The sequence below is a fragment of the Filicampus tigris genome, chromosome 6 (assembly GCF_054856515.1).
Source record: "Filicampus tigris isolate MCC_2025a chromosome 6, RoL_Ftig_1.0, whole genome shotgun sequence".
Classification (NCBI taxonomy): Eukaryota; Metazoa; Chordata; class Actinopteri; order Syngnathiformes; family Syngnathidae; genus Filicampus; species Filicampus tigris.
In genome coordinates, this window is record NC_141222.1 from 19563821 (window position 1) to 19582871 (window position 19051).

At 40.2% G+C, this 19051-nt stretch overlaps 1 protein-coding gene and 20 non-coding genes across 23 annotated transcripts; 1 reads left to right on the top strand and 20 right to left on the bottom strand.

Annotated features, from left to right (window-relative positions):
- Positions 1–292: 292 nt before the first annotated feature.
- On the bottom strand, positions 293–364 carry trnac-gca (transfer RNA cysteine (anticodon GCA)). Its single transcript has one exon. It is a non-coding gene; the product is annotated as a tRNA-Cys (tRNA).
- A 111-nt stretch (positions 365–475) lies between these two features.
- On the bottom strand, positions 476–547 carry trnac-gca (transfer RNA cysteine (anticodon GCA)). The gene has a single exon. It is a non-coding gene; the product is annotated as a tRNA-Cys (tRNA).
- Positions 548–658: 111 nt separating this feature from the next.
- trnac-gca (transfer RNA cysteine (anticodon GCA)) lies at positions 659–730 on the bottom strand. The gene has a single exon. It is a non-coding gene; the product is annotated as a tRNA-Cys (tRNA).
- Positions 731–836: 106 nt separating this feature from the next.
- Positions 837–908, bottom strand: trnac-gca (transfer RNA cysteine (anticodon GCA)). Its single transcript has one exon. It is a non-coding gene; the product is annotated as a tRNA-Cys (tRNA).
- A 109-nt stretch (positions 909–1017) lies between these two features.
- trnac-gca (transfer RNA cysteine (anticodon GCA)) lies at positions 1018–1089 on the bottom strand. Its single transcript has one exon. It is a non-coding gene; the product is annotated as a tRNA-Cys (tRNA).
- A 110-nt stretch (positions 1090–1199) lies between these two features.
- trnac-gca (transfer RNA cysteine (anticodon GCA)) lies at positions 1200–1271 on the bottom strand. Its single transcript has one exon. It is a non-coding gene; the product is annotated as a tRNA-Cys (tRNA).
- Positions 1272–1382: 111 nt separating this feature from the next.
- Positions 1383–1454, bottom strand: trnac-gca (transfer RNA cysteine (anticodon GCA)). Its single transcript has one exon. It is a non-coding gene; the product is annotated as a tRNA-Cys (tRNA).
- A 111-nt stretch (positions 1455–1565) lies between these two features.
- trnac-gca (transfer RNA cysteine (anticodon GCA)) lies at positions 1566–1637 on the bottom strand. Its single transcript has one exon. It is a non-coding gene; the product is annotated as a tRNA-Cys (tRNA).
- A 144-nt stretch (positions 1638–1781) lies between these two features.
- trnac-gca (transfer RNA cysteine (anticodon GCA)) lies at positions 1782–1853 on the bottom strand. Its single transcript has one exon. It is a non-coding gene; the product is annotated as a tRNA-Cys (tRNA).
- Positions 1854–1963: 110 nt separating this feature from the next.
- trnac-gca (transfer RNA cysteine (anticodon GCA)) lies at positions 1964–2035 on the bottom strand. Its single transcript has one exon. It is a non-coding gene; the product is annotated as a tRNA-Cys (tRNA).
- Positions 2036–2145: 110 nt separating this feature from the next.
- trnac-gca (transfer RNA cysteine (anticodon GCA)) lies at positions 2146–2217 on the bottom strand. Its single transcript has one exon. It is a non-coding gene; the product is annotated as a tRNA-Cys (tRNA).
- Positions 2218–2328: 111 nt separating this feature from the next.
- On the bottom strand, positions 2329–2400 carry trnac-gca (transfer RNA cysteine (anticodon GCA)). The gene has a single exon. It is a non-coding gene; the product is annotated as a tRNA-Cys (tRNA).
- Positions 2401–2544: 144 nt separating this feature from the next.
- On the bottom strand, positions 2545–2616 carry trnac-gca (transfer RNA cysteine (anticodon GCA)). The gene has a single exon. It is a non-coding gene; the product is annotated as a tRNA-Cys (tRNA).
- Positions 2617–2726: 110 nt separating this feature from the next.
- On the bottom strand, positions 2727–2798 carry trnac-gca (transfer RNA cysteine (anticodon GCA)). The gene has a single exon. It is a non-coding gene; the product is annotated as a tRNA-Cys (tRNA).
- A 110-nt stretch (positions 2799–2908) lies between these two features.
- trnac-gca (transfer RNA cysteine (anticodon GCA)) lies at positions 2909–2980 on the bottom strand. Its single transcript has one exon. It is a non-coding gene; the product is annotated as a tRNA-Cys (tRNA).
- Positions 2981–3088: 108 nt separating this feature from the next.
- On the bottom strand, positions 3089–3160 carry trnac-gca (transfer RNA cysteine (anticodon GCA)). The gene has a single exon. It is a non-coding gene; the product is annotated as a tRNA-Cys (tRNA).
- A 312-nt stretch (positions 3161–3472) lies between these two features.
- trnac-gca (transfer RNA cysteine (anticodon GCA)) lies at positions 3473–3544 on the bottom strand. Its single transcript has one exon. It is a non-coding gene; the product is annotated as a tRNA-Cys (tRNA).
- Positions 3545–3653: 109 nt separating this feature from the next.
- On the bottom strand, positions 3654–3725 carry trnac-gca (transfer RNA cysteine (anticodon GCA)). The gene has a single exon. It is a non-coding gene; the product is annotated as a tRNA-Cys (tRNA).
- A 111-nt stretch (positions 3726–3836) lies between these two features.
- On the bottom strand, positions 3837–3908 carry trnac-gca (transfer RNA cysteine (anticodon GCA)). Its single transcript has one exon. It is a non-coding gene; the product is annotated as a tRNA-Cys (tRNA).
- Positions 3909–4016: 108 nt separating this feature from the next.
- trnac-gca (transfer RNA cysteine (anticodon GCA)) lies at positions 4017–4088 on the bottom strand. The gene has a single exon. It is a non-coding gene; the product is annotated as a tRNA-Cys (tRNA).
- A 4724-nt stretch (positions 4089–8812) lies between these two features.
- On the top strand, positions 8813–17299 carry pdgfaa (platelet-derived growth factor alpha polypeptide a). 3 transcript variants are annotated; one of them, XM_086033670.1, is made up of 7 exons: positions 8813–8954; positions 9255–9478; positions 9729–9828; positions 14142–14249; positions 14555–14748; positions 15694–15820; positions 16824–17299. In XM_086033670.1, exons 2-7 carry the CDS (start codon positions 9416–9418, stop codon positions 16832–16834), a joined length of 603 nt encoding a protein of 200 aa, XP_085889796.1. In that variant the 5' UTR covers positions 8813–8954; positions 9255–9415; the 3' UTR covers positions 16835–17299. The 3 variants fall into 3 exon arrangements, with proteins under 3 accessions (XP_085889796.1, XP_085889797.1, XP_085889795.1); XM_086033671.1 differs by lacking the exon at positions 8813–8954 and having other exon boundaries at positions 9020–9478; positions 9732–9828; XM_086033669.1 differs by lacking the exon at positions 8813–8954 and having other exon boundaries at positions 9022–9478.
- Positions 17300–19051: the final 1752 nt, after the last annotated feature.

Below are 19051 nucleotides of genomic sequence, written 5' to 3' on the forward strand. Positions count from 1 at the left end.
TTATACATTTCAGCAAAACACTTGGGACTGGAGACACCAGTGAAGGGGGTGCTCAGATTCAAGATGAGGACTGCTTGATCTGCAGTTGAATACTCCGCCAAGGAGTTTCTGTTTAAGGATCAAGAAAACAAAATGTCCTAGCCTGAAAACAACAGTTAATACAAACAAATGATTCCTCTTAAAGGGTCTTCATTCTATGTTTAAAGTGTCAATACAAAAAAAAAAAAAATACTACTAGCCATAAAGTCATTATTGGTGTCCACTAGAATCATACATGGCATACAACAGCTCAAGGGGGTACCCAGATTTGAACTGGGGACCTCTTGATCTGCAGTCAAATGCTCTACCACTGAGCTACACCCCCTTTTAGTGTAGTGTCTTTCTGTTTAAGGTGTCAATACAAAAAAAATACTCCTTGCCATAAAATCATTAGCGGATTTGTCTACAAAATCCATAGACTGTCTACAACTGGTGAAGGGGGTACCCAGATTTGAACTGGGGACCTCTTGATCTGCAGTCAAATGCTCTACCACTGAGCTACACCCCCTTTCAATGCTGTACCTTTCTGTTTAAGGTGTCAATACATAAAAAATACTCCTTGCCATAAAATCATTAGCGGAATTGTCTACAAAATCCATAGACTGTCTACAACAGCTGAAGGGGGTACCCAGATTTGAACTGGGGACCTCTTGATCTGCAGTCAAATGCTCTACCACTGAGCTACACCCCCTTTTAGTGTTGTTGCTTTCTGTTTAAGGTGTCAATACAAAAAAAATACTCCTTGCCAAAATAAGCGGATTTGTCTACAAAATCCATAGACTGTCTAAAACAGCTGAAGGGGGTACCCTGATTTGAACTGGGGACCTCTTGATCTGCAGTCAAATGCTCTACCACTGAGCTACACCCCCTTTTAGTGATGTGGCTTTCTGTTTAAGGTGTCAATACCAAAAAAATACTCCTTGCCAAAATCATTAGCGGATTTGTCTACAAAATCCATAGACTGTCTACAACAGCTGAAGGGGGTACCCAGATTTGAACTGGGGACCTCTTGATCTGCAGTCAAATGCTCTACCACTGAGCTACACCCCCTTTTAATGTTGTATCTTTCTGTTTAAGGTGTCAATACAAAAAAATACTCCTTGCCATAAAATCATTAGCGGAATTGTCTACAAAATCCATAGACTGTCTACAACAGCTGAAGGGGGTACCCAGATTTGAACTGGGGACCTCTTGATCTGCAGTCAAATGCTCTACCACTGAGCTACACCCCCTTTTAGTATTATATCTTTCTGTTTAAGGTGTCAATACAAAAAATATACTCCTTGCCATAAAATCATTAGCGGATTTGTCTAAAAAATCCATAGACTGTCTACAACAGCTGAAGGGGGTACCCAGATTTGAACTGAGGACCTCTTGATCTGCAGTCAAATGCTCTACCACTGAGCTACACCCCCTTTTAGTATTATATCTTTCTGTTTAAGGTGTCAATACAAAAAATATACTCCTTGCCATAAAATCATTAGCGGATTTGTCTAAAAAATCCATAGACTGTCTACAACAGCTGAAGGGGGTACCCAGATTTGAACTGAGGACCTCTTGATCTGCAGTCAAATGCTCTACCACTGAGCTACACCCCCTCTTAGTGTTTTATCTTTCTGTTTAAGGTGTCAATACAAAAAAAATACTCCTTGCCATAAAATCAGCGGATTTGTCTACAAAATTCATAGACATAAAATCAGCGGATTTGTCTACAAAATTCATAGACTGTCTACAACAGTTGAAGGGGGAACCCAGATTTGAACTGGGGACCTCTTGATCTGCAGTCAAATGCTCTACCACTGAGCTACACCCCCTTTTAGTGATGTGGCTTTCTGTTTAAGGTGTCAATACAAAAAAAAATACTCCTTGCCAAAATCATTACCGGATTTGTCTACAAAATCCATAGACTGTCTACAACAGTTGAAGGGGGTACCCAGATTTGAACTGGGGACCTCTTGATCTGCAGTCAAATGCTCTACCACTGAGCTACACCCCCTTTTAGTGATGTGGCTTTCTGTTTAAGGTGTCAATACAAAAAAAAATACTCCTTGCCAAAATCATTACCGGATTTGTCTACAAAATCCATAGACTGTCTACAACAGCTGAAGGGGGTACCCAGATTTGAACTGAGGACCTCTTGATCTGCAGTCAAATGCTCTACCACTGAGCTACACCCCCTTTTAGTATTATCTCTTTCTGTTTAAGGTGTCAATACAAAAAATATACTCCTTGCCATAAAATCATTAGCGGATTTGTCTAAAAAATCCATAGACTGTCTACAACAGCTGAAGGGGGTACCCAGATTTGAACTGAGGACCTCTTGATCTGCAGTCAAATGCTCTACCACTGAGCTACACCCCCTCTTAGTGTTTTATCTTTCTGTTTAAGGTGTCAATACAAAAAAAATACTCCTTGCCATAAAATCAGCGGATTTGTCTACAAAATTCATAGACATAAAATCAGCGGATTTGTCTACAAAATTCATAGACTGTCTACAACAGTTGAAGGGGGAACCCAGATTTGAACTGGGGACCTCTTGATCTGCAGTCAAATGCTCTACCACTGAGCTACACCCCCTTTTAGTGATGTGGCTTTCTGTTTAAGGTGTCAATACAAAAAAAAATACTCCTTGCCAAAATCATTACCGGATTTGTCTACAAAATCCATAGACTGTCTACAACAGTTGAAGGGGGTACCCAGATTTGAACTGGGGACCTCTTGATCTGCAGTCAAATGCTCTACCACTGAGCTACACCCCCTTTTAGTGATGTGGCTTTCTGTTTAAGGTGTCAATACAAAAAAAAATACTCCTTGCCAAAATCATTACCGGATTTGTCTACAAAATCCATAGACTGTCTACAACAGCTGAAGGGGGTACCCAGATTTGAACTGAGGACCTCTTGATCTGCAGTCAAACGCTCTACCACTGAGCTACACCCCCTCTTAGTGTTTTATCTTTCTGTTTAAGGTGTCAATACAAAAAAAATACTCCTTGCCATAAAATCAGCGGATTTGTCTACAAAATTCATAGACTGTCTACAACAGTTGAAGGGGGTACCCAGATTTGAACTGGGGACCTCTTGATCTGCAGTCAAATGCTCTACCACTGAGCTACATCCCCTTTTAGTGTGGTATCCTTCTGTTGGTGTCAATACAAATGGTTTCTCCCAGAATTATAAGGTAAAGGGGCTACCCAGACTTGAAGTGGGGAGCACTTGATGTGCAGTGAAATGCTCTACCACTAGGCCACACCTTTACATAGTCTCCCTTTGCTGTTCATACAAATACAAAACAAGAATAATCCCTAACCCTTCCCTCCTCATAGAGTCTTTGTTTGTGTTTAAGGTGTCAATACAAAAAAAAAACAGTCCTGGCCAGAAACTCATTGCTATAGGTATCTCTGATAAATTCATAGGATGCCGACAACTGGTGAAGGGGGTACCCAGATCTGAACTGGGGACCTCTTGATCTGCAGTCAAATGCTCTACCACTGAGCTACACCCCCTTTTAGTGATGTGGCTTTCTGTTTAAGGTGTCAATACCAAAAAAATACTCCTTGCCAAAATCATTAGCGGATTTGTCTACAAAATCCATAGACTGTCTACAACAGCTGAAGGGGGCACCCAGATTTGAACTGGGGACCTCTTGATCTGCAGTCAAATGCTCTACCACTGAGCTACACCCCCTTTTAATGTTGTATCTTTCTGTTTAAGGTGTCAATACAAAGAAAATACTCCTTGCCATAAAATCATTAGCGGAATTGTCTACAAAATCCATAGACTGTCTACAACAGCTGAAGGGGGTACCCAGATTTGAACTGAGGACCTCTTGATCTGCAGTCAAATGCTCTACCACTGAGCTACACCCCCTCTTAGTGTTTTATCTTTCTGTTTAAGGTGTCAATACAAAAAAAATACTCCTTGCCATAAAATCAGCGGATTTGTCTACAAAATTCATAGACTGTCTACAACAGTTGAAGGGGGTACCCAGATTTGAACTGGGGACCTCTTGATCTGCAGTCAAATGCTCTACCACTGAGCTACATCCCCTTTTAGTGTGGTATCCTTCTGTTGGTGTCAATACAAATGGTTTCTCCCAGAATTATAAGGTAAAGGGGCTACCCAGACTTGAAGTGGGGAGCACTTGATGTGCAGTGAAATGCTCTACCACTAAGCCACACCTTTACATAGTCTCCCTTTTCTGTTCATACAAATACAAAATAAGAATAATCCCTAACCCTTCCCTCCTCATAGAGTCTTTGTTTGTGTTTAAGGTGTCAATACAAAAAAAAAAACAGTCCTGGCCAGAAACTCATTGCTATAGGTATCTCTGATAAATTCATAGGATGCCGACAACTGGTGAAGGGGGTACCCAGATCTGAACTGGGGACCTCTTGATCTGCAGTCAAATGCTCTACCACTGAGCTCCACCCCACTTAGACAGTCCACTTTTTCTCTTTAATGTATCAATTCAAAAGAAAAATAGCTCCTGCCACTGCAGATGTTTCCATTAAAGACATAAACTATACAAACAACAGATTAAGGGGGTACTCAGATATGAACCGGAGACCTCTTAATGAAAAGAACCTGGACGTCATTTGGGACTCTGAGCTCAGTTTTATTCCTCATATTAAACTAACATCGTTTTTTAGAGTGGGAGTGGGTCTAATGCTAATGCTTTACCAGTGATCCATACCCCCGTGCAAGTGGGGGAATTTATTCCTAAGTAGATGCATTTCAAATTGACAGCTGGCCAAACCCAATCTGGACCAAAGAGGACACTTTCTCCTTCATCTGAAAGCAAGTGGCTGTCCCAGAGATGCCATGATGTCACCTCATTGAAACGAGTGAGGGTGTGTGTGCGTGTGCGTGTGTGTGTGTGCAAACACCGCTTCCCTCCATTAGCCCGTAGCACAGCGTTGCATTGTTTCCGAGCCAAAAGCACCACATCAGTCCTCCCAAACGACGCCCCGCACATCCTCCGCTCCCAACGTGGCTACAATGAGGCAGAAATCCTCCCTTTGGATGAGGACAGAGAGGGATTTTTCCTCATCCTCCCGGTTCCCAGCACGCTAATAATTGGCGTGAGACCTTTACTAATTGGCCTCTTTGGAAGAAAGCACCGGAAATGCTAGAAAATGACAATGACAAATTTGCCTTATTGTAATTGTTACTTGACATTAGCCTGCCTCTGTAGCGCTGTAGCCTACTCATTGAACTGTTAGGATTTTTTTTTTTTCACATCTGCGTGAACGAACGATCACTATTTATTTCTAAAGATACCAGATCCAAGATGCTTTATAGCAGACATTGAACAACTTTTTTTTTGCTTATTCATGGAGGCAGTGCTTCATTACCAAGCCTTTGAATTACACTTGTCAGTTTAGCGTGTGGATCCGTGTATGTACCAAACATCATGTCGTCACAGTTTAGCCAAATTTAGAATGACTCACTTACAGATACATTTTCAGAAACAGGCAGTTGACAAGAGGCAATTCAACTTAAATTTAAATTAAATTCAAATTTGGTATAATCATAATAAAACTTGGTGTAAGTAAGTAAGTAAATAAACCACTAGCTGAATGGACTGATAACAAGGTTTTGATTCACGTGTGTAGGTTGCGTAAGAGCAATTAGTGTGTCTTTTGTGTGTGCGTGTGGTGACTCTTGTCAGCGGGAAGCACGATTAACTCCCTCGCTGACTCCCAATTATTTCCCCCCGAGGAGATTAAAGTCTCCCAAGTGAAACGACACACAATTGGCCACCTTGAATCAAAAGTTACAACCCTCCCACCGAGATACTGTTTTCACACTCGGCACTTATCCAAACAGCTGTCGACTAGATCATTTAGTTTGATTATTCAGCTGCGCTGTAATTTAGGGCAACATTTAATTTATAACGTCAATCTATTGTTGAGTGGAAGGTGATAGAATTGAAGGAAGTAGGAAAGAGGAAGAGGAGTAAACTTTTTGGATGGAAGTGGAAGGGGAGTGAAGAACTCCACCAATTTTGTAACAGAGCCTTGTGTTTTTGTTAGTTCGTCCGTCTGTCGCTATGGCAGGCTTCTTTCTGGTTCACTGAGACGATGAAAGCCATGAAGAAAAGTTTAATCTTATGTGGAATGGAAAATGAAAATATATTAGAAAATATGCACCGATTTTTTTTTTTTTATGTCATACTTATACCAATGGTCATTCGCTATATCTCTAGATTTTGTAGCCATTATTTTTTCAACCGGACTGAAATAAGCGCAAGCCAGGAGGAAAGTGACAGAGAAGGTTTAAAGTTTGGTAAAAAAAAAAGAAAAAAAGTAAGGCAAACACAATCATATTCTATGACAGCCCGACTTGTCTTTAGCTAAACTGATGATGCCGTCACTCTACACACACAAAACTAACACTAAAGCCAGTTAAAGGGAAACTCAAAACAAAAATGTTATTTGCATTACCCCATGACTCTAAATACAATATTCTGATTAACATTGCATTCGTGCAATACAAATTAACCCTTTCATGCATAGTGGTCACTACAGTGGACAGCTATGTAAAAGTTGCTTTCGCCTATATTAATTAATCTAAATTTAAAAAATATATATTTTTAACCCTTTCATGCATTAATTATGATTTAATGTTCTTATTTAAAATATAAACATATTCTTTAGTTTAATTGATTTAGGCGAAAGCAACTTTTAAATAGCCACTGTAGTGACCACTTTGCATGAAAGGGTTAAGCAGATTAATCCATCTGTCTTCACACACCCCAAGGTGACTGCCATTTTGGCATTGTGCCTGGTGTCGAACTCGTTATTTATCAATAATAATAAATAATACATTCATTAATAAGGTTATCACTTGACCTCCAGATTTGCTGCAGGATCTGAGCACTTTTGAGCTTTGACAGTATGTACTGTACGATGAATGTTTCTCTGTGTGCGGTGGTCACGCTTGGAGCCTTGTGACAGCAGGGAGGCGCGACGGTCCAGAGAAGCAACGAGTGAGGTGCATCGTACAGTGTGAGGACGCAGGAAGTGACAGCGCGCCACCATTCAAGGTCTGAATTGGTTGTGACCCACTTCCCCTCCACTACACCACAGCATGTGTGTGTACGTGTCTTTCTGTTGGGATAGTTCTTCACTTGTGATGGGGTAAATGGAATTTAATTGGACAAATGTTTATTCCAACATTGCCTGGAATCTCTCTCTCTCTCTCAAACACACACACACACACACAACTTCACCTTGCTGTGAAGAAACTTTCACTTACAGTATTCTTTTCTCATTCTTCCCTCTCTCTCACATCAAGTCAGATTAAGTGTGTGTGTGTGTGTGCGTGTGTGACAAATTGAAGGAGACAAAGGGAGACGGATGGCCCTATTTTCATGCCCAGCACAACACTAGCGCAAAGTGCAGTCTAACTGTGCGAATGGGTGGAGTTTTCTTTCTCTTGGTATTTTCTTAGATGGGCGCAGTTACAAAAATGTGCGTTTGCGCCGTTATGGGAGTGAACGCAGCCGACCTGATTCCCGCCCAATTGAAGCGGATCTCCTCATTCCCTTTAAATTCAGCGCAGGAGAGGTGCGCGGTCTACATGGCGGAAGCATAACGGACTCGCTGGAGATTCGTGCGCGCAAAGTATGTTTATAAGGAACTGCAAGATGATCTCCACTTGCGGATGATGTAAAGAAGTAGAAGTGGGTACCTAGAGAGCGCCGTCCACCCGCGATCGTGCATCTGCGTTTGACAAACATATCGAAAACAGGGCATTAAATGTGTGTGTGTTCATCTTCTAATACTCCAGGCTGGATTATCTCCAGATTCTAGCGACACCTTTTTTTTTTTACTTTGAGCCTTTTGTGAGTCTCCACCTTGATTCTGCTTCACTGTATTTCTTCAGAAAATCAATTTCCATTATTCATTTTTCCTCCATTGGAAATGTAGACGACCCTTTTTGCAGGACTGTGCATATGCTTTCCACATTAGGTGATTCCATTCAGTACAATTTGTTTGTTTTTAATCAACATTGTTTTATTTCTTCATTGTGGTTGCCCTATTTTTTTTAAATCAATGTTACTTGGGTATGCGACATTACTTCAATGACCACTTTTTTTGTCCTAAAAAGAAAATGTGAACGTTACACAAAAGCATACTTCATAAATGTTTTGAGTAAATTACATTAAACGGTGAAACCCAGTAAACAAAATTTGAAAAAAAGAAAAGATTTGCTTGAACAACAAAACGTTGCTTGAGTCCCGTCTACCGCTCCGCTCTAAGAAAAAAAAAAACAAGAACATGCTAAATATAATACTCAGGGGCATTTATTCATCCTCTGCGAAAAACAATCAATGTTACTGCAGACTACTGAACAGTTGTGACCGTCTTCTTCATGTTTATATACTGTATAGGCATATATTGTACTGCCTCCTGGTGGCCAATGTAAGCACACAAGAAGGAGTTGCACAATTAAGGTATGAATGATGCACAAACTGTTTAATTATATACATTATATTTGATTATGTTATTATTGAACATTTTCACTCAGTACTGCACTGTGTAGGAATTCTTTTTCTTATTAAAAGAAATGTTTTTTTCGGGGGGGGGCTTCTTGAGAGCTTGAACAAATTAATTTCATTTCCGTTCATGTCAATAGAGCAGCCAGCTCATTGTGACAGGCTCAAGCGTGCCTCTGCTGACTGATCGACTATCTGTTATTCCACACAATCAACTGGAGCTCACTCACCTGCAGTCTAGACACTGATTAACCAGTTTCACGACTGAATTAAACACGAGCATAAAGCGTTCGACATGAACCAACCTCAACTTTATAACCTTCATTTCTCCTGATTGCCTCATTTGTCCTCGTTAATCTTCATGGCGATTGTGCATTCAGAAGACCCAAGTATTTTCATACGTATAAAAAGTCAGTTTTCCACAATGTATCTCCATTTAAAGTTATCTGCTTGGCTTGTGTTCACGATTGTTTTGCATGTATAGCAAGGAGCGCACTCCCGTTTCGTTTTTGACCACGGGGACGCGCACAGTCACATCAAGGGACCGAGACGTCTGGAGTTCAGTTAGCCTGTAGAGAGCAGGCAGGGCCAGCTAACACGTCCACTTGGATGTTTGATTTTAGTGGATTATAATGAAAAAGTGAAGGAGCTGAAGGATTTCACGCCTATGTCTGTCATGACTGTTTTTCTCTTTATTTTTTCCTTAAAAGCAAGAAACAAGAAGAATTATTAAGTAACATCATTCTTCTGGGAGTAAATTGTTCTCCTGAGGCATGGTTCTGAGCTCCGGCCGAGAGCAGGGAGCAACACCCGGGCTCCGTCAGTGTACCCTCGCCCCTTCACGGAGCCTCCGCAGCGGACCTGAGAGGAGATGAGACCCGCGCTCTACCAGCTCCTCGCCGGCTGCCTCTGCCTCTTACGAGCCGCTGCGGAGGTAACTGCACCCGGAAGTGGCAGCTTGATACTCAGAAATTAATTTGAAATATTTAATCGAGCTTGAACAATTTCAAATAAGGACAAATAAAAAATGCCCATACTTTTTTTAAACATAAAAAATGTAATCAAGTTGACTTGACTGACGAATATGTATATGTAATCATATAATTTGTGAGAAACTCATATCTGCGTAACTAGTCGACTACCTATCAATAAAACACCGACCTTCTCTCTTACTCTCCTCCCAGCAGGAGTCTCCTGTTCCCCGGGAGCTTGTGGAGCGGCTCTCCCGCAACGACATCCGGAGCATCAGCGACCTCCAGCGGCTGCTCGAGATAGACACCGTAGGTAAAAATGCCTCTTGTTTTCGTCTTTCCTGTTCTTTATTAATAATAATAATAATTGTAGTAAAACAAAACCCCAAACAATTAAAAGCCTATTGCAAATTACAAAATACTGTAAAATACTTTACAGTATTAAAAATTGTACATATCAAAGTACCGTATAAATGGCACAAAATAAAAATGTAAAACTGCTAGTGTAAAATAACACTCAAATAAAACAAAAATAAAAAAATAGCTTATAAATAAGGTATTTAGTATAAATGACAAAATTAAAGTAATAAAATATAATTAAGATAAAAAATGATGACAATGTTAAAAAAAAAAGAAGCTAAATAGTAAGACATAAAATTCCAGTGGGATAACAAAAAAAACAACATTTAAATATACAATAATTATGTATATATATATATATATATATATATATATATATATATATATATATAATAAATGATTTAAATATGTTGCATAGATACCAAACAGAAAAAATATTAATGTTATATACAAATAATACTTTTTAAACGCATTTTAGTATTAATAACTAAATAATAAGAGTAAAATCCAACAAAATAATAAAAATATAAAATAAAAAATGACAAATTGTGCATGAATAACTGTAAAATAAGACACAAATAAAAATTGCAGTATACATTTAAAAACAATGTAGAATAACAGTAAAAATATTAAAACTTTTTTTTTTTACAAATGCTATTATTGATAATGAAGTAAAACTGTATAATTTAAATCAAAAATAATGTATCCAAAATCTAAAATATCTAAGATTTTAAAAATGATAATCATAGTATGAATACCACTAAATTTACACCACTTACCCTCACTATATTTGATTTAGTGTAGTATTTATACTTGCAAGTGTTGCTTCTGCTTCCTCTCCATTTCCTTTTTCTGGTACCCTAAATCCCCATGCACACAGTATCGTTACAGTGATTCGCATATGACATTTTTTTTCTTTCTACAAGTAATGGTGCTCCAAATATTCTGCCTAGAACAAGCAGTTGATTATAGCAACTGTAGTCATCTACGCGCACTTTATAAATGTCTAAAATAGGGAGTTAGCGGTTACTTTAAACTATCAACTTTATGTGTGCAAACACGAGGCTCTCAAGTTGAACATCTTAAGGCCACCTCTCCCTCCCAATCAGTCTGTCAGTGGCATGAAAGAACAAATTGGACGCATTAATGCGGGTGTTCAGGTCGAGTTCTCAGGGAAAGGATGCTGTCCTCTCATCTCATCTCATTACCACGACGTTGCTAAGAGACCGACTTGCCCCGACTTGCTCTTTACACTCTCCGTGAACCCTGAAGATGTGCGAGCCGCTTGCCAAAACCTGGACGGACAATTTGGAAAGAAAAGCAGTACTTTAGCAATTCCACGCAGAAGTTGGAAGACTTTCGCTTGTGGGAGTTGAGTCTAAAACGTTTGCTTAAGATGTCATGGTGATCTCACCCTGACACTAAGGCTATCACCAATGTCCACATGTCCACATGTGCCCATGTGGTTTAACAAATACTTGAGCTTTTGCGCACATAGTCTTGCATTATAGATGTATGAAAGCAACTCAATAATGATTCACTTAAAATATATTGTATTAGTGACCTAAATAAAAGTTTCAAAACAAAACGATTGAATGCACTGAACTGCACTTAGGCAATGATTTTTTTTTTTCACGTAACACCTTAGAGAGCCCTTGTACCACAAGAGGTACTAGCACCATACTTTGAGAATCACTGAAGGGTTGATACTGAGGTCCTGGAAGTACTACAGTATTTGTGGCAGTTTTTCTAAAACTTCATTGAGCCATGTTCTACATGAGAAAAATCTCATGGAACACCATCAAAAATAACACAGCATGACAAAAATGATAATAAAAAATTGTATGAATGACATTATGTGGATACAGACTGTAGGTTAATTGAACTCTCTGTCATCGAATGGAATAGCATGTAATTGCTCTGTTTGACACAATGCAATACTGTCATCGATAGATGAGCAATGATACATTTTTAGTAAATGACATTTTTTGGAACAATTAGGGGAAATGTGATTCTTTCTTTACACCACATCTGATGATCTTTCATTGTACCCTAATGTGGTTTGGAAATATGTCTCGTCTCCCGCGATGTCACGCAGCGCCACGTTGGAGGTCGACACCTAGTTTTGTTCCGGTGCTGAGAGAATGTTGGAATAGAGAATCCTCCCCATGTCAACTGCCAGCATGGCAGACAAACAAATACTGACCACATGATGGAAAACTATCTCGTGAGCAAATGAATATCCTCTTTTTCTGTAAAGTTAATGTATAGAGGTACTCTGTGTGTTTGTGAGGAGATAACGTCAACAAAAGAAACTTTTGCCGCGCATAAATGGCAAATCTGCTGATTCATTTTTCACGTGCGGTGCCACCATTAATCCTAGCATCATTGACATGCAAATGAGGAGTGTGATGGCTCCCCCCCGGCTTGGGGGGCGGGGTCAAGTGGCTCACTTCATTATGCTGTTGTCACGCCGCCCATTATTTGGTCTGGGCTGGAAGGCCACTACGTTGCCATGTATAATTCATGCCGGAATTCCAGCACGTTAGGGTTGAGGTTGAGATCAGCCAAGCAGGAGGCGGGGGATATTTTTTTGGAGGCACTCCTACACGCAACCGACACTTCCTGTGAAATCCACAGGAGTAAGGGGAGTTTACCAAAAGAGATTGTAGACATGGCTGAACTGGGCAGATGCCCGATGGGCCGGCATCTTTTGGGGCCGATGCAATGTGATTATTATTTTCCACCATTTTAACTCAACTGAACTTTATTTATCGAGCACTTTAAAAGACCCCAAGGGACCGTCCCACAATTTAAAGAAATCAGACCATTAATCCATTGATAATGTAGACGGCAAGCTGAACCACTCAATATCACAGCTACGTGGTATCCAGGGGTGGTTGGGAGTCGTGTCTGAATACATATAAACAATTTTTTATAAGAATGTGTCTTTTGATTAGAACACTTGATAATTATTTAATTATATCCATATTCACACCATAGGAAAGAAACAATATGGCTGAGAAGTCATAGCAGAAGTCAAAAGCAAAATTTTGAATTGGGAATAATTACAACTCATTCTATCTCAATGACATTTTTAAATGTCATTTCAAGAGGGTCTGAAAAAGTCTGTTACTGAATGAGTGAAGAGATTTTTGTGTCATTGTGCTTTTTGGATATGATTTGAATGATCGGGCCATTAATCGCAGTTTGCAAAACGGTGTCGGCTCTTATTGGCTGTTAGCTAACACATTCGCGAGGTAGAAGTACACTAAAAGCAAAGCAACAGCAAATAAATGGTTTAATTATCTAGTAAATTAAGATAAGCCAAAGATAGCTTTTTATTTAAACATGATCCTGCTTGTATTATGAGTGTAGTGTGTTGAGCAATGTTATGGATATGTGTGCATTTTATTTTATGAACCCTGACTATTGATGGCATGAAAAACAGGGAATTCTCAGTTACTGAGCGCGGTTGCGACCATGCGTATGAGGGGACCGGTCTAAGTCAAAATTCCAGGGCGAATTTTTCTGTGCCAGTCCAGCCCTGATTGTAGGTTTTAATAAGCAACATTTTTTTTTTAAATACAATGAGCGTTCCAGACCCATCTGCTATAGGGGAAAATCTGCGCTATAGAGTGATATAAAAAAAAAAAAAAAAATTATGTAGGGATGATAGTGCAATGGAGTTTGAGTTAGCATGTCTGCTTCACATTTCTGAAGTTCAGGGTTCGATTTCAGCTTGGGTCTTTCTGTGTTCTTACTCTAACTCTCTCCCACGTTCCAAAAAACTTAATTGAAGACTCCAAATCAGGGGTGGGCAACTCCGGTCTTGGAGGCCCACTATCCTGCATGTTTTAGATGTCCAGGGTGTACCCCATCTATCACCTGAAATCATCTTGGATCCACCACAACATGCACCGTGTTTTCATGCCAGCGAGCAAACGGGACACGTGCCAGCCCCATAAGTGAGTTATCGTAATCACGTCAAGATGGGGCTTCCGATTGTTGCTTTCCGATGTGTAATGAGATCTGTGTAATGAGTTGAACGCAAACATCTCAGTGCTTCTCGAGCGCCAATACGGGACACCGTGATGCTGCGAAAATCATCACAGCGTATTATGAGAAATGTTCCCACAATAATGTGCGTTTTCTCGCTAGCTACTGAGAGTTATGCTCGTGTATGTCTGTGTTGACACGAGGTTATGGGAAACTTAAGAAGTAGAACGCGCGACATCCTAATGTGTTGTTTTGTCTTGCGTCCAGAAAATGAGGCGATCCAGGAGTCCAAACACGACTATGACAAGGTCTTCTCTCACGCCCTCCCGGAACTCAAGCAAGAGCACACGCATGCACGTTACAGACGCAGCACTCGTGAGTGCACACTCACCCAAACACACACACACACGATACGCAAGCACGCGACACATGTGACACAATGGAGAGACACTCTGCGCCTTATAGACAAGCGCTAGTAAGACATACACATGGTGATAATAAACAATAATCGATGGTGAGACTTTCACACACACGATACAGATGTCAATCAGTCAATCAAGCTTTATTTAATAGTACTTTTCATACAAAATATGCAACACAAAGTAACAAATAGGGTTGTAGCACCCGTGAGGCACACACGCACGCTGTTCTTAAAAGTGTCTCTTGGTCGCCCCCTGCAGTGGTGGAGGAGGCCTTGCCCGCGGGCTGCAAGGTGCGCACCACCATCTATGAGATCCCTCGCAGTCAGGTGGACCCCACCGCCGCCAATTTCATCATCTGGCCGCCGTGTGTGGAGGTGAAGCGCTGCACAGGCTGCTGCAACACCAGCAACATGAGGTGCCAGGCGGCACGCAAGCACCACCGCACCGTCAGGGTAAACGGATATTGTTTGCCAATTTATATTTAGCCAAGGATGCCCGTTTTACATTAGAAAAATGAAAGCATTCTAAGGCCACTTTAAACTTTAAAGGGGAAGTCGAACCCAAACATATTTTTTTAAGAATACTGTATGTACTATGCAGGCCCGCTAGTTAAAACAGGGCATTCTGATTACTATCGCGTTTGTGGAATATGAGGCTGTCTCTTCAATCGACTGAAAATTACATCGAAGTTGCTCAGCGCTCTGATAACGACCAATCACGGCTCAGCTTCAGAAAACAGGTGAGCTGTGATTGGTCGTTACCTGTGCCCTGAGCAGTTGTGATGTCATTTTCGGTTGACAGAAGTGACAAAATGGCAGCCCCCAGAGATGGTTCAAACGTGTGGATTAATTCTTATTCCACACTTTAAAAACTGTTGGGTTAAAAATAACACCATTTTGGGTCAAAAATGGACCAATGCACTAATTGGGTCAATTCGACCCACCTTCTTGAGTTGTTTTGTACAATACAGCCAAATTTTTTTAGGTTGTTTTGTACAAAACTACCCATTTTTGGGGTGGTTTTCTGCAAAAACAACCCAGAAAGTTGGGTCAAATTGACCCAAGTAGTGGTTCAGTCCTTTTTTGACCCAAAATTTGGTTATTTTTAACCCAACTGTTTTTTGAGTGACAAATACAATATTTATCAGTATGCCTTGTTTCAACTAGTCGGCCTGCGTAGAACATATTCTTGGAAAAAAAAATGTTTGGGTTGACTTCCCTTTAAAGTATTGAAGTCTAAAACTATTCAATCACACAATAGTATGTTATTTATATAGTATTGATATTTTGGAATTCATATTTTTGGCTTTCTATGAAAAGTGTTTAGGCAAATATTAGGCAATTTACTTGTCATTTCTTTGCGTCTTTGGATATCATCATCCGATTGCTTCCATCCAGGTGGCCAAGGTGGAGTATGTGCGGCGGCGGCCCAAACTGAGGGAGGTGCAGGTGCGACTGGAGGACCACCTGGAGTGCACGTGCGCCAACAGGCGGCAACTCGGTCCAAACTCGGACACAGACAACGGTGAGTGTGTAGAGCCAGGAGGTATTTATGCTTCTTTTCCTTTCCCTGTGTGGGTTTCCTGAATGCAACGACACCTCACACTTGTACTAACACGCACAATAATATGCACGGACACCTCCCAAGAGACCACTTCCTGCTGCCGGAGGATGTGAACAGAGTGGTTTTAGTTTCTGGGTCAAGCAGGAACGTGGCCTCCACCTGACCTTTTAGCCAGCTGACTCACAACAATAGATTTATTTTTATTATTATTATTGTTGTTCAGTGGTGGGCAAAGTGTGGCCTGTGGGCCCCAAACAGCATGCTCTTTTCTTGAACTCGGCCCACCAAGCACTTAGGTCATCAAAAGCTCTTTAATATTTCTTGCATTCATTTTGCCGTTTTTTTTTGTCCCTTAAAATTGATGACTGTATTTTATGGACCATTGGACCGTATCATGGCTCAGCTTCAGAAAACAGGTGAGCTGTGATTGGCCGTTACCTGAGACCTGAGCAACTGTGATGTCATTTTCAGTCGACAGAAGTGACAAAATGGCCGCCCCCAGCGATGGCTAAAGATAGGTGGATTTTGCTGCTTAACTCGTTTTCCATAAACGCAATATTAATTGGAATGCCTTGTTTCAACTAGTGGGCCTCCATAGAACATATTCCTGGAAAAAAAATTGGGGGGTTGACTTTCGCTTTAAGTGCGTCTTGTGGCCCGAAAATTACAGTTAATTAAAAAACTCGACTCGAGATGCGAGTGGTGTCTGGTGGCAGTGAACTCAACTCAACACAATAAGCAGCAGTTTGGCAAATGGGGAACAATTGATCAAAAAAGAGGCTCCAATCTGTTTTATTCCACCCTCAGTTATAGTTTACTGTCTAACTCAAAATAAATAAGAAAATGTGATTTGTAAGTCAAAACAGACCAGCTAATGCTATGTTGTTTCGGCTCATCGTTTACACTGTAAAACTTTGAACGATATGTCCTCGGTTACATCTACGATCGACTTTTCTCCCATCAGGCATCAGGTGAACGCCGTGAACATACGATGGAGTTAGAGCAGCAATTGGGACAACAACAAGAACAAAGACAAGGATATACCGCACACTTTTGAGCCTTCTAGCATCATGCTTGTGGAACTTTCCGTTGAGGAAGTAATGCTGCCTTTTCTGACCTTTGATGGATATTTGACACACAAAGACCAGCGGGCTAACTGCATGCCGTCGTTCCTCGGAGAAACGGGATCAGAAATGAGGTGGGAGTGTATACGTTAACCCTCTCACCGTCTTGGATTATAAACTGGGATGAATCCTCTCCAGAGGCTGGGATTAAGACTTTTTTTTTTTTTTTTTTTTTTTTATATTCCGACATTTATCTTGCACATCGTGTATGCCCTTGTTTGTATAACCTCTTGTGCTATGTTTACCGTAACAAAGAAGGCCAGGGGAAATATCTTCCTGGTATGTAACCATTACTAATAAACTATTTATACGGGAACATTTGTCCCTAAATCGAATAGAACCGGCCACTGTATGTGCACGTGAATGCGTGTGTGTGATGGAGATTATGTGCAGGATCATAATGTTGAAAAGCTAAAATCTCCACCCAGTTGTGAATGACAACAGCACGCAACTACAAGACCAGAGAAGAAGATTGTGGAAGAGGAAGGTCAGAGGTAACACCATTCGTTTTGTCATCTCCGTTTTATTTTCAAGTCAAACCAAGCACATTTGTCAAAAACAGCCTATCAAAGACTATCAAAGCACCTTGGGGAAAAATGCGCTATCCAGTGTCAGAGGCTTGATCTAGGTTATTTTCTGGGGCTACTTCACTAGATCCAGCACAGAGTGTCTTGAATGTTTCAGAGGGCTCGATTATATCTGGGGCCGCTTTGCTACATCTGGCATCGAGGGGTTTTGAATTGTCATTTTGAGACCAATGTGAATATGTAAAGATGAGACAATTTTACGAGGCATTTTTCACAATTTTCCCGAATTTCCTATGCATGAATTCGAGGGAATACTCTTTTAGATTGAAAAGTCATAGTGTGTTATTTGGGTTGATTCTTTACCCAACAATGGCGTTTTCGAGCCTGAAAATGCTCTAATAGTGTAACTTTTTCGGAAATATTTTATATGTGAACTGTGGCTAGATCGACAAATCGTCCTTCACGCTGCATTCGGGCATCCCACAAAGGAGGAGATATCATCTGCATGTTGGTAAGAGAGAAGACAGATGGGGATAAGAGAGCATAAGTGAAAGGTGAGAGGGAGAAAATGAAAACAGACAGGCTGGAGAACAATGCATGTGTGTTTAAGTGTGTGTCAGAGCCAGAGAAACTGCCATCTCGGTAAAGCTCAGCTAAGCAGATTAGCAACATGCTGGCTAACATGCGCGATTCGACCTGAAACAAGCGGATGGGAGTTGGCCACAAAACAGGCAACCTCAATCTTGTCTTTGCATTGTCACTTAGAGGCTGGAGGTAAACCTGCAACTAACAATTATTCTTATAACACTGGTCAACAGCAAATTTTAATCAGAGATGGCTTTAGGTGTTCCAAAATTATTTTTTGGGACGTTGATCAATGTCTTTACTTTTTTTCTAGCCCATCAGGTTTGTGAGATATTTTCATTTTTTGTTTTTAACTTTGACCTATAAAAGCTAGGGTAAGACGGATTTTACCAGCCGTTGTAATTTATGGAAAGAATTCCACCTGTTGCTGAACCTAATCTTAGTAATATATTATTATTATTATTATTATTATGAAAATCTGATGTGCTAGAGAAAAAACAAGGGCAGGTTCAGAATCAGTGCAAAACATAAATCTACAAAAGTGTACTTGCATCTCTCATTTAAAAATTTCAGGAATTTTTTTTTGACCATTGTAATCGATTAATCTGTCGATTCAATAAATCAGACTTTAAAAGAATTTTTAATTTTCATACCTTTATTTTAAAAGATTCGGTTACTGGTTTGCTACGTAACATGTCGGAAAATAGTAAAAAATGATGATTGATCTTTGTTTTCCATTGTGAAAGAAGTTTATTTTGATTCAACACGAAGGTAACAGAAATCGGATATTGGATTGCTGGTGAGAAGCTGATATGAGGATTTGGACAATATTAAATATAAAATGTATCTAAAAGGTTAATCGTTTACAGTGGTACCTCTACTTACAAAATTAATTGGTTCAGGAAGAAAGTAGAAAATATTGTAAGTAGAGACGTGTTTTCCATGTAAATGCCCTA

Excerpts from the sequence above, each read along its gene's own strand:
- pdgfaa (XM_086033670.1), top strand. The coding sequence starts at position 9,416 with ATGAGACCCGCGCTCTACCAGCTCCTCGCCGGCTGCCTCTGCCTCTTA. Across the intron at positions 9,829-14,141 it reads GCTCGAGATAGACACCGTAG|AAAATGAGGCGATCCAGGAG; the intron begins GTAAAAATGCCT and ends TCTTGCGTCCAG. Across the intron at positions 14,749-15,693 it reads AGCACCACCGCACCGTCAGG|GTGGCCAAGGTGGAGTATGT; the intron begins GTAAACGGATAT and ends GCTTCCATCCAG.